Raw genomic sequence first — 12,273 nt, forward strand, 5'->3', positions numbered from 1 at the left:
TGTCTCCTGATGAAAATGCACATCACCTGTGAAATACGCTTTCCAGAAAATCAAAAGCTAATCTAGTCTAACCCCTAGTCTAACCACAAATGGAATTAAATTTGGAAGCAGTGGGATAGATTAAATGATAGCATGGAGAGTCTATCAGCAAAATCTAGAGTGTGGAAAACATTACAGGACAAGCAGCTGATTTCCTCAAGAAATAAATTACAAGAGAATCAAATAAAAGCAGAAGAGGAAAAACCTGCAAATTAAAAGAAACTCAAGAGAAATACCAACCCATTGAATGTATGGGTCTTATTTTATTCTTATTTGTTTTTTTAAGAAGTTTATTTAAGAATCATGAAATAGGGGCACCTGGGTGGCTCAGTCGGTTGAGCGTCCAACTTCAGCTCAGGTCATGATCTCGCAGTTTGTGAGCTTAAGTCCCACGTCAGGCTCTGTGCTGACAGCTCAGAGCCTGGAGCCTGCTTCAGATCCTACGTCTTCCTCTCTCTTTGTCCCTCCCCCACTCAATCTCTGTCTCCTCCAAGATAAAAATAAATGTTAAAAAAAAAAAAAAAGAATCATGAAATAATGTGGGAATTTCGAAAACTGACTGGATAGCTTTCTTTTCATAGTAATTATTTTTAACTTGGTAGCTGTCATAATTGTATTGTGGTGTTTTTTTGTTTTTTTTTTTTTTTTTTTGAGTCCTTAACCTTAGAGACACACACTGAAATATCTGTACTGATAAAATGGTTTGATGCTTGGGATTTACTTCAAAGTAGTTTGGAGTAGGGGGAAGGGGAGTGATTGGGGGTATAAATTAAACAGGAATGATTGTGAATTGAACACTGTTAAATCTGGGTGATGGGTACATGAGGGGCTCATTATATACTTGCCTCTCTACCTTTGTATATGTTGAAAATTTTCAAAGTTAAAGTAAAAAATAGACAGATTTCTGGGCCCAATCCTTGGATATTCTTATTCATTAAATCTAGAGTGGGGCCTGAGAAATGAAATCTTTTATTTCTACTTTAGGCTGTATTTATTAAAGAGGATCCAGTCAGGGGTCCAACTTATGGACCTCACTGCCCAAGAGCTATTAAGATCTCTTTCAGAAAAAAAAAAAGAAAGAAAAGAAAAGATCTCTTTTAACCATGAGATTGAGGATTATATCTTCAGGGCTTTTCCAAAGTAAATTTGCTTCAAAAAAAAAAATAGAAAAGAAAAAAAAAGGGAGAAGAAAAACTTGGGGTGCCTGGTTGGCTCAGTTGGTAGAATGTGCAACCCTTGATCTCAGGGTTGTGAGTTTTAGCCCCACATTGGGTGTAGAGATTGTTTACAAATAAAGTCTTAATTTGGCTCAGGTCATGATCTCATGGTTCGTGAGTTCAAGCCCCACATCAGGTTCTGTGCTGGCAGCTGGGAGCCTGGAGCCTGCTTCGGATTCTGTGTCTCCTTCTCTCTCTGCCCCTCCCCTACTTGCACTCTGTCTCTCTTTCTCTCTCAAAAATAATTAAACATTAAAAGAAAAAAAAAGAAAAATATAAAAGCTGATTTCTGATGTCCCTTTACCTGGAATCTCCTCTTCTCCTTTAGTAATAGTTCTGAAAACCCTTAGCACATGCATGCGTCCTGATGGTACCATGTATACATGCACTCTTAGACAACATGAGGCCTCTCTATTCCCCTTTTCCATCAGAATCCCCCTGTCCTGAATTCTGCTTCCATAGCATACTTTGGATGTCTGGCTAGACATATGCTGATTGAAACAAAAGATTCAAATAATTGGTAAGAGTGGCTTAATTACCCTTTACTTAAAGAAACTTGTTTTCAAAGGAATTTCTAGTACCTTGAAGAATATGGACATTTCAGTCACTGTGATAGGAGTCCTGGATATATATTTTAAAATATAAGTTTTTTTTCCCCTGGAAAAAAAGTGAGGTTCAAATCATATAACGTAGATGCAAGATATTACCATGAATGAGTATGCTTTGCCTCTTAATATCATCTTCTACACATTCTGCATCTACTCAATGTATTTGATAGCGAAGCACTGTAAAAGTTTAAAGTGCTGTCTCATTTTTTTTAAGATTTCAAATAATTTCTATATCCAACGAGGGGCTCAAACCTTCAACCCTGAGATCAGGAGTCGCATGTTCCACAACTGAGCCAGCCAGGCACCCCTAAAATGCTTTCTTTATAAAAGAACCCCCATGCACTGTTGGTGGGAATGCAAACTGGTGAAGCCACTGTGGAAAACAGTGTGAAGTTTCCTCAAAACATTAAAAATAGAATTACCATATGATCCAGTAACTCCACCACTGGGTATTTACCCAAAGAAAATGAAAATACTAATTCAAAAAGGTAAATGCACCCTGTTTATTGCAGCATTATTTACAATAGCCAAGATATGGAAGCAACTCAAGAATCCAATCCATCCATAGATGAATGAATGGAATGAATGGACAAAGAAAATGTGGAATATATATATATATATATATATATATATTTTTATATATATATATATATATTGGAATGGAATGGATTATTACCCAGTCACAGAAAAGAATGAAATCTTGCCATTTGCAACAGCATGGATGGAGCTAAAGGGTATACTGCTAAGTGGAATAAGGGAAAGACTGATTCCATGACATCTCACTCATGTGTGGAATTTGAGAAACAGAACAAAGGAACAAAGAAAAAAGAGGCAAACAAGAAACAGACTCTTCACTATAGAGAACAAACTAGAGGTTGCCAGAGGGGAGGTAGGTGGGGGGAATGGGTGAAACAGGTGAAGGGGATTAAGAGTACACTAACAATGAGCACTGGGTAGTGTATAGAATCATTCAATCACTCTATTGTACACCTGAAACTAGCATAACACTGTTATCTATACTGTAATAAAAAAACTAAAGTTAAATAAAATGAAACATTTGACTAAAAATAAATAAAATGCTTTCTTCTTCATATAAAATTAAATTCAGGGGCATGTGGGTGGCTCAGTTGGTTAAGTATTTGACTCTCAATTTCAGCTCAGGTTATAGTTTCAGGGTTCATGTGATCTAGCCCCATGTTGGGCTCTGCACTGACAGTGCAGAGCCTGCTTGGGATTCTCTCTCTGGTCCTCCCCTCCCCTCTCTCTCTTTCTCTCTCTCTCTCTCAAAATAAATAAATAAATTTAAAAAAATAAATTCAATTGGCTTTTTAAATACCATGTATACCATTATATTTGTATTATTTACAAGTTGGAAACCCATGTTTAGTTTTGAAATTTATTTAGTTAACCAGCTATTGCATTTACTAGAAACACACTTGCCCAATCAGTCCTGTTGGTCAGCTCACCTTCAGAAATTCTGTACTTAGGACTTAGAGCATGGACCTGTGTCTGGTGACAGACCCTGGGCTACACTTGGAGGAAGTACATTCCCTTGGTGTGCTTGGGTGGCTCAGTTGGTCAAGTTTCTGACTCTTGATTTCACCTCAGGTCATGATCTCACAGTTTGTGAGATCGGGCCCCATTTTGGGCTCTGCTCTGGCAGCATGGAGCCTGCTGGGGATTCTCTCTCTCCCTCTCTCCTCTGTTCCTCCCAAGGTTGCTCGCTCTCTCTCTCTGTCAAAATAAATAAATAAAACATTATATATATATATGCCTTTGACCTTAACTATGGGCAGCAAAGGAGCTATGGAGCCATGAAGTTTATTTGAGCCCTTGATATTAGTGATTTTATTGTACATTTAAAGTTTAAGTTTTGTTTTATACCCATATTTGTGTATATACGTACCTTTCACATATATGCATGTAGGTATGTATTTGTGTATGTGTGTATCCTCACATACATATACATGCATACATATTCTCTAGATATGTTTGGCCTGTCCTTAATCTCTCTGGGTTTTAATTTACTCATCGGATGCTATTCACATTTACCCTCTGGAATATTCTATGATTCTTTGCTAATATGTGTGTGCAGGTATCAATGTATTAGTCATGCAAGAAGACCTAAGGTATAGAAGGTAGAGGGAAGAATGTTTTTAGTTCAGGGGGTTGGTATGCTGAAAGAAGGCTGATTAACATGGTGCTATACGGGGAAATCCCCATTGTGGCATTGTACGCTTATTCTTTAAAAAAAAAATGCAGGTTGGCAGAAATTGCACACTCCCTTCTGAAGCTGGCACCATACGACACCCAGACAATGGAGAGCCGTGGGCTTCGGCGCTACATCATGGAGATGCTACCCATTACCGATTGGACAGCCGAGGCAGTGAGGCCAGCCCTTATCCTCATTTTAAAGAGACTGGATAGAATGTTCAACAAAATTCATAAGATGCCTACTTTGAGGTGAGAAGGCCTCCTGGTCAACCGTTGATATTGCGGATTCAAAGTTGGGGGTTACCGTCTTTTAAGATGGCGGCACAATCTGGAGTTATATGAATGACTTGAAAGTTTTCTGTTGGCATACGTGCATAGCTAACCAGGTATATGGATGCATGAGTAGCAGGGTCTACATTTTGAAGAAATAACATATTCTTTAAAATTATATGTGTTCATCTTGAAAGTTCTGTTCATTTCTTAGCTATCATGTTCCTCATCTGACAAACATAAGAAATTCAGTGAGTATCCTTCAATTTCTTTTGAAATAAAGCAGAGTATGCCTTATAAATAAAACCACTGAGGAGAAAAGAAAAATTAATTTGATGTTCAAAAAATACTGTCTTTAGCATAGTAGTTTAGTTACCAGTTTAGAGAAAGGCAAATCTTAATAATAAGCAGCCACATAGGAGCTGGAAAGAATCCCAGGATTAATAACAAATACCTAAGTTTCACCTTTTCATCTAAATCAGGGTGATACTAAATTAACACAATTACCCTTTGATCTCTGTTCAGTAACCTGCATTATTCACTGATAACCTTTCTATGCAAGGAACCAGACTACCTGGAGATCTGAGTCCAGTTTGGAAACTTGTAGACAGAGAGTTCAATTGATTAAATGTTGATAAACATACTAACTCAGAAATTTCAAGTTTGATTTCATGAGAGCATTTTCGGTCCCTTTAATATTAACCACAAATCAATGCAACTCTTGTCCAAGAATTTGTAGCACTTAGCATTCAATTTGTCAGAACTTTTCCAGGTTTTAGCCTGTGCTCTTTTGTTCATTTATGTAGCCATCAGGAGCTGTTGGATTTATAAAAAAGAAATTGAAAGATTTCATTCCAGCAGTTGATATTTTGTTCCTATATTCCTTTATAACATGATGACGAATGCCTATATGTTATTTCAAGGTTATTTATTTCAGTGGCATGGAAATGTCTGTGTCCTTACAGCACACCTATGTTTTTAGTGGTCCCAGTGGAACATTTGTGCCCTTTGGTAAATGGCCACAGTCTTATAATTCTTACAAGGGTGTGTCAAAATAAGTTTTTTTTCTTAAAAAATTTTGTATGTTAAGATATTAAACATCTCCATAGCTGACTCATTTGTCATATAATCAAGCCCATTATAGAGAACATCATGCTTCTTAAAAGTAGATTTCTGAATTAATGCATAGATTGGTCGATTATAGGCAATTTATTTGGGGTACAGCCTCAGAATTTGAGGTTGCCTTGGATTTAATTTTTTTAGGTGATCTCAGTTCAACAAGGGAAATGTTGATTGAACCTGACCTTGTAGGTTACTTGAGAATCAGGGATGTCAATATATCCTCACTTATGAACATTTTCATTTCATCATTATAGATATTCTACGTTGGTTGGAAATATAAACTTACAAATTGTTTGCAGGATGATATTTGGAAATAGTGTTGAGATCAGTAAAACCCAACCTGTTTATTTGGGGGCCACAGAGATGGCTTTTTTGGCACGAAGACAATTACAGACTGGATTGACTTTATTACAGAAAATCCCATGTCCATTTAATTGTGTTTAGATTTATACCACTTATAGGACCATAGAAAGTAGCCAAAAAATATCATTTCTTAGGAGGCCAAGAAAGAATCCTTTTTTAAATGGACGATTATCTTCTAATGTCATGTTTTTGGCAGGAGTTAACCCATATAAATCTAATTAGTTGTATCCTGGTGTAAAAGCTGATGAGATCAATTGTAGTCTGATAAATAGATTTCAGAAATGCAGCCTGTGGTCAGATTAGTTCTGTTGGATGTAATGGCCCCTATGCTGGGTTTCCTAAAATTGTAGTCTTATACCCTCTCTCAAAGCTAAAACCAGGGAACTTAAAATGCAACCCATTCATCATCTCTGTTTTTTCTTCAATAGATTTTGTCTCATTAGTCGAGTGGGGCAGGAGTGCCTCTGCTACGTTTTCAGTATCTTCTTCCCTTCCCAGTGTGCTCTGTGCTTTTGGAACAACATGGGTAAACTTCATCCCGTGTGAAGCACTTTGTTGTCTCAGACACCTGTCCTGTCTTAGATGGTGTCAGAATCACTGTCTCATTCACTTGTTTCAGACTGACTCCAGAAGGGAGCCACGCTGCTAATGGCTCCTATATTGTATTCCAGGCGACAGGTTGAGTGGGAGCCTGCCAGCAATTTGATTGAAGGGGTTTGTTTGACACTTCAGAGGCAGCCAATCATATCCTTCCTGCCTCACCTTAGGTCACTGATCAATGTCTGTGTCAATCTGGTGAGTAGCCAAGTGGCAATCTTATGAAACTTTGCAAAATTTAACTAACTCTGCTATTGACTTCTCTGAATTGAAGATTTACAGGTCAACCACTTTGTGCCCCTACCTACCCATGAAAACAGACGGCTCAGGTGACATTGAAAACAGTGAGGTACATCTCAAGGTGGTGCGTGGGGAGATTAGGGGCCCATCCCTACACAGGTGGGATTTTGGTGTGCTGCTTCCCACGCACTACTTTGACAATTTGCCTCTTTAAGTTGCGCTGAGAGTTGAGGGCTGCCAGTTGGAGAGTGGGGTGGTGGAGACCGCACAATTGGCTAGACGTTGAGGTAGTCTGGGGTGGGGGAGTTTAAAATGCAAAGAGATTTTTTTTTCTTTTTTAGTGCAAAATGATGCTATGAGTTGGCCAGTCTAGGATTTATGGGAAGAAAAAAAAATTTTTTTTACCATGGATGTAATATCTAGAGTCTGGTCCTCACAAGGTTTTGTACAATGTGGAAACCATGTTAGAGCATTTCATTGAGTAGGATCTGCTGCTTAACTAGTTGAGCAATAAGTCTATAGCTGGAATGCCTAGTGCAAATAGAGCTATGCCATCATCATTGTTGTCAATATCTGCTCCATCAAAGAATGCGGACTGCATTCCTTTGAATTCACCAGTAAGTATGTCCAATCTCCTGATTAGAATAGTTTTTGGTTCATCTCTCATTATTTACATAGTTAGCTACCAACAACATTCTACAAAACCTTGGCTGAATCCAGTGTCATGTTCGATCTGACTCTAGACATTACATGCCTTCGGAAGAAGGCAGCAAGAACAGATTGAAAGTAACATGCCCAACCTTCAAATTATTATTATCATCATTATTATTATTATTTTATTATTACTGAATGAGACTCCCTTACTACGGTTGCATGAAATTGCAATAGTCAAGGCTGGTCATGTGCTCTGTTTGTATTTCAGGTGATGGGAGTGGTAGGACCTTCCAGTGTTGCTGATGGATTACCCCTTCTTCATCTCAGCCCTTATCTCTCACCACCTCTGCCCTTCAGCACAGCTGTTGTCCGGCTTGTAGCATTGCAGATACAGGTGTGACTGCCTTACCTGTTTGTCACGCTCATTAAGTTGCTGGTTGAGGCACCAGATCATGGTGTTCTCTCTATTTTTTCTGCAAAGGCTGGGCAAAATCTGTGAAACAAAAGTGTAAACATCTCCAAACTTTTATGTATTTGGAGCTTCAGTCCTGAGCTTGGCCCTAAGTTGTGCTTCTGTAATTCTTCTCGAGATCTCAAAAATAGCAGAGTCATTCAGTCCTGCCACAATCTCAAGAACCACTTAAGTCATTTCCAATGTGTGCAAAACCTTAGGAAAATAATAGTTCACACATAATCAGCCCACAATTGTTAATTAAAAGACACAGTAATATTCAAAGTCTGGTTTTAAATTATTCACAGAAAGAATTGCAATATAAAATTCTTTCAAATGTTATTACTAGACTTTGAATATCTTAATTTACTTTAATGATTGTGGGTTGAATACTGTGGGTTTCTTTTTTTTTTTTTTTTTTTTACTCTCCCAGTTATTTTATTTCTTAAAATAATATTCCCAAGACAAAAAGTACAGAATGCCAATTCCCCTGCCTCTTTCTGTGTGTCACCTGATTTTAGAGAATGGTAGATCATCAGTAAGCTCTGTGACTGATGGGAAATACACACTTGATGTAAATGGATAATGACCCATCCATTGTCTGACAACTATACTTGATGGTCCATCATCCAGAGAATGGGTGATGGTACAAAATAAATTAAGCAAGAGCTTTGGCTACCATGCAGAAGGGAAACAATGATCCCTAAAGTGATACATCTTTATAACCTGTGTACAGAGATCATATATTTCTTTCTATATTGCCTATTCCTTTCTGTTTTGGAGAAGGCCTTATGCAGAGGTCAGAGGACTTCTAAATAACTTCTAGGTGAACATGTGGCAAGCTATCATTTATTCCTTCTCTTCTATCTCTAAAATATTTATTGGTGGACACATGGAGAAAATGAATGGGGATGTGCAGTTGTTTTTTGTGCCAGACCATAAGTATTACAAATTTGCATTTAATATTCAAGATGTTACTGTTTTTTAGGTATATAACTCTCAGTTATGTCAAGCAAATGGTAAAGTATCAGCTTTGAGTAAATCTTGTACACTGTGCAATTGAACTCATAGTTTCCAGGAGCAGCCAACAGGGAATCACCGTCTTCATCGTGCTGTATAAAAACAAACATACCAAGTGGGTGTGGGGTCAATTAATCTTTTTTTCTATTATTGCTGCACAGGCTTTAAAAGAAGATTTTCCTTTAAGCCATGTGATCTCCCCATTCACCAATCAAGAGCGAAGGGAGGGGATGCTTTTAAATCTACTCATCCCATTTGTGCTCACAGTAGGATCTGGAAGCAAAGGTCTGATTAATTTAACTAAAGGAAATTTATCACTGTTGTACTTTCTTTAGTGGCAGACTATTATTTCTTACTCTTTTTCCCATGAAGGCCATCACTGAAGTCCATCTGAATGATTTAAACAGGGTTGCCTTAGGAAATAGAGTTTTCCTTTCTTTTCAGTTTAGCTACCCTGGGTCAAGAGTTTCTCTGCTCCACTTCATGGAAGATGTGTCCTGTTTAAAATCACTTGAGTACAGCAAAAATCGGGAGAACATTGTTTCCATTAAGAAGATGGTATTAATTGAAATGCAGTGTGGTGTGAATTGACAAGTGAATGGACTTTATAATCTACTGCCATTAGGCTTAGCGTAAACCCCGCCATTGCCATTAAATCCAATATACTTTCATTATTCTTCCTTCTTGGGGTGTTTTTCTTTTAGGGAAAGTTTATCTCATGTGTAAAGACAATACGTTATGAGTATTTGAGCAGAAAGAAAGAAAGCAGATCGCAATGGTAAGCGGGAGATTTGGCTAAGAACACAAGCCCTTGGGTGCTGACTATGGAGAAAACACCCAGTATCAGGGATGCTGTTTTTGTCCAGAGGAGAAGCTGTACTTGGTGGGGAAACACCCGAGTTTCTAGGGTATCTAGTCTGGCATTGGAAAGAGAGCTGAATTTTACTGTGTCTAATGTGGGAAGTCTACCTTGTGATTTGCTTTTCTTTCCACTTCCCTGTTGCGAACTCTGTCCCTTAGATAGCCCGTGGCTGGAACAGCCAGAGGTACAGCTGCTCCTGCAGACAGTCATTAATGTGCTCCTGCCACCACGGATCATCAGCACGTCCAGGAGCAAGAACTTCATGTTGGAGAGCTCCCCTGCCCACTGCTCCACCCCTGGGGATGCCAGCAAAGACTTGCGCAGGGAAGGGCTGGCAGAGTCCACAAGCCAAGCAGCATACTTGGGTAGGTCCTATCCCTATGCCTGCCCCGCCCCCCCATATACACACACACTTGTATATATACACACACACACACACACACAAGAATATATATATATGTTTGTGTGTGTGTGTATATATATATATATATGTATATATGTATGTTTGTGTATATACACGTGTAATGTAAATACTTACTGAGTTATGTTACACCTTGACTCAAAAAGTATTTTAAAAGACCTCAGTCCAGAGGTATTTAAAGAAGCCACTTCAGCAAGCAGGAAGCATCACCCTTGCAAAAGAGTCTGTAAACATACGCCAGAAAACAAAGTAGTTTCCTATCTGTGGTGCCTAAATTACTTGGTTGTTTTTCTAACAGCATCTGGACATGTAAGGAAAGCATCTGTAGTAAGAATTTCTCCTTGCTGGTTAAGTGTGAGATCACTAATGAGGTTACCTATGGTAGCTGCTATCAGATGTAGGCTACGTCTAATACACAGAGACACTGAGTCGCATGGCTCACAGGACTCACTGGTGTGTCGTCTATGTGAACGGAGCCCCTAGATTGGGGCAGTCCACATCCTGCGCAGTAAGACATGGTGGCCTTACAGGACATTATGCTCCCTACTAGCTAGTTTTCTTCCCTTACTATAATAGCATCTCTAAATCTCTATCTTAATTTTCATTCTGGTGAGGCCAGTCAACTGGTTCTCCCCCATAGGCTTGCCAGTTTCCTTCTGGCTTCCACTGCTACTTTTCTATCACCCCATCCCTGCCTTTAACTTGGTCCTGCCTCATGGAACACTGGAGCCCCCCTCCTTGGCCCTGAATGCACTAAGCTGGGGAAAAGCCCCACTCCTGCCATAGCACTGAGAATAAGGAGCACTGGCAGCAGAACATCTCAAAAGGAGCAAGTTGAGAAAATCATGCCTAACATTTTTCAATTTATCAAAGTAGAGCTTCATGTGGGGGGTATAAGATGAACCATACACACCGGTAAAAACAGGTCCTTGGAGTTTGGAATGTGTGAGGAGTTTGGACTATATCATAGGGGAGATCTTGGGGTGCCTGGCTGGCTCAGTCAGTAGAGCATGTGACTCTTGATCTCAGGTTGTGAGTTTGAGCCCCACATTGGGCATAGAGATTCCTTAAAAAAAAATAAACAAATAAGTATTTGAAAATTATGTGATTGACAATGAGAATGAAAAGGAAAAAAGGAAACAAGCATGCATGTGCACAGGACCTACCCATATGGGGCTTGGTTGCCAAAGCCGTGAGAATGTGGGGTTCAGATAAAATCTAGACTCTGGGATAAAGCCGTGCATAAGGCTTGGGATTGCACAGAGGAGGAGGGAGACGGTGGGCTTTAACACATAAGGCAAGGATAGGAGAAAACACTTGATGAGTAATTATTTTCAATTCACTCTGCCTTCTGCCTTTTTAATGAAGGTGGATCCTTTGGTTACTTGGCCAGGCCACTGGGCCTCTGTTTCAAATCGATTTTTGCATTTATTTTGGGCACTTACTGTGCACTAAGCAGTATTTTCTATACTTTGAATCCTCACAACAACTCTAAGAAGTATAAATGTTCTTCTCATTTTAGGAGTGAAGAGGCAAAGGCCCAGAAAGGTTGAGTAACTTCCCTAAAGTCACACAGTTAATAAGCAGCAGAGCCAAATTTCAAATCCAAGCCACCTGGCACCAGAGTCCCTGCTCCTGAGCCCTTTGCTATCCTGCTTATGTACTGGGCTGAAAGAGGTGAAGGTGGGAAGCAGAATGGCAGAAACACAAAGAAGGCTAATAGGCACATAACAGTAGAAATGTCACCAAGCTCAGGGTAGGGAAAGAGGAGTGTTGCTTTTTGTTCATTTGTTCGTTTGTTTAGTTAAGGGAAAGGAATGGGGGTGAATGATTGCTGTGAAGGTGAGATTTTGAGGAGGGTGGGTAAAGAAGACTCTTACCACATCCCTCTCTGTGTTACATGGCATGGTTTTCCCCTGGAAATGTCCTAACTACGTGATAAAGGTGTTTGCGCCTTTTAGTTGCTGGGATGGGCCTTACGACACGATCAGGAAGGCCAAGGCTCCCTTGACTGCCCCACGCCAGACCCTGTGCAGAGAGCTGAGATGTCAGAGGACGCTCCTGCCATAATGTTTGACGTCTCTACAATATTCTGTTTGGTCCTGACACACTGTTTGGGAAATCTTCTTCCTGAAAAATAAAATAGAATAGAATAGAATAGAATAGAATAGAATAGAATAGAATAGAATAGAATA

The 12,273-nt window shown here is 39.3% G+C and overlaps 1 protein-coding gene across 4 annotated transcripts in view; it reads left to right on the forward strand.

The window, feature by feature from the left end:
* UNC80 (unc-80 subunit of NALCN channel complex) overlaps positions 1 to 12,273 on the forward strand; it is a 225,416-nt gene that overhangs the window by 191,972 nt on the left and 21,171 nt on the right. For all 4 annotated transcript variants that reach the window (XM_040476105.1, XM_040476106.1, XM_040476107.1 and 1 more), the window contains 5 exons: positions 4,127 to 4,327; positions 6,505 to 6,628; positions 7,593 to 7,718; positions 8,957 to 9,080; positions 9,816 to 10,022. In XM_040476105.1, the coding sequence (XP_040332039.1) occupies positions 4,127 to 4,327; positions 6,505 to 6,628; positions 7,593 to 7,718; positions 8,957 to 9,080; positions 9,816 to 10,022 (782 nt within the window). The remainder of the gene's footprint in view (positions 1 to 4,126; positions 4,328 to 6,504; positions 6,629 to 7,592; positions 7,719 to 8,956; positions 9,081 to 9,815; positions 10,023 to 12,273) is intronic.

Source organism: Herpailurus yagouaroundi, unplaced genomic scaffold, assembly GCF_014898765.1.
Source record: "Herpailurus yagouaroundi ecotype Mexico unplaced genomic scaffold, PumYag 140, whole genome shotgun sequence".
Taxonomy (NCBI): domain Eukaryota; kingdom Metazoa; phylum Chordata; class Mammalia; order Carnivora; family Felidae; genus Herpailurus; species Herpailurus yagouaroundi.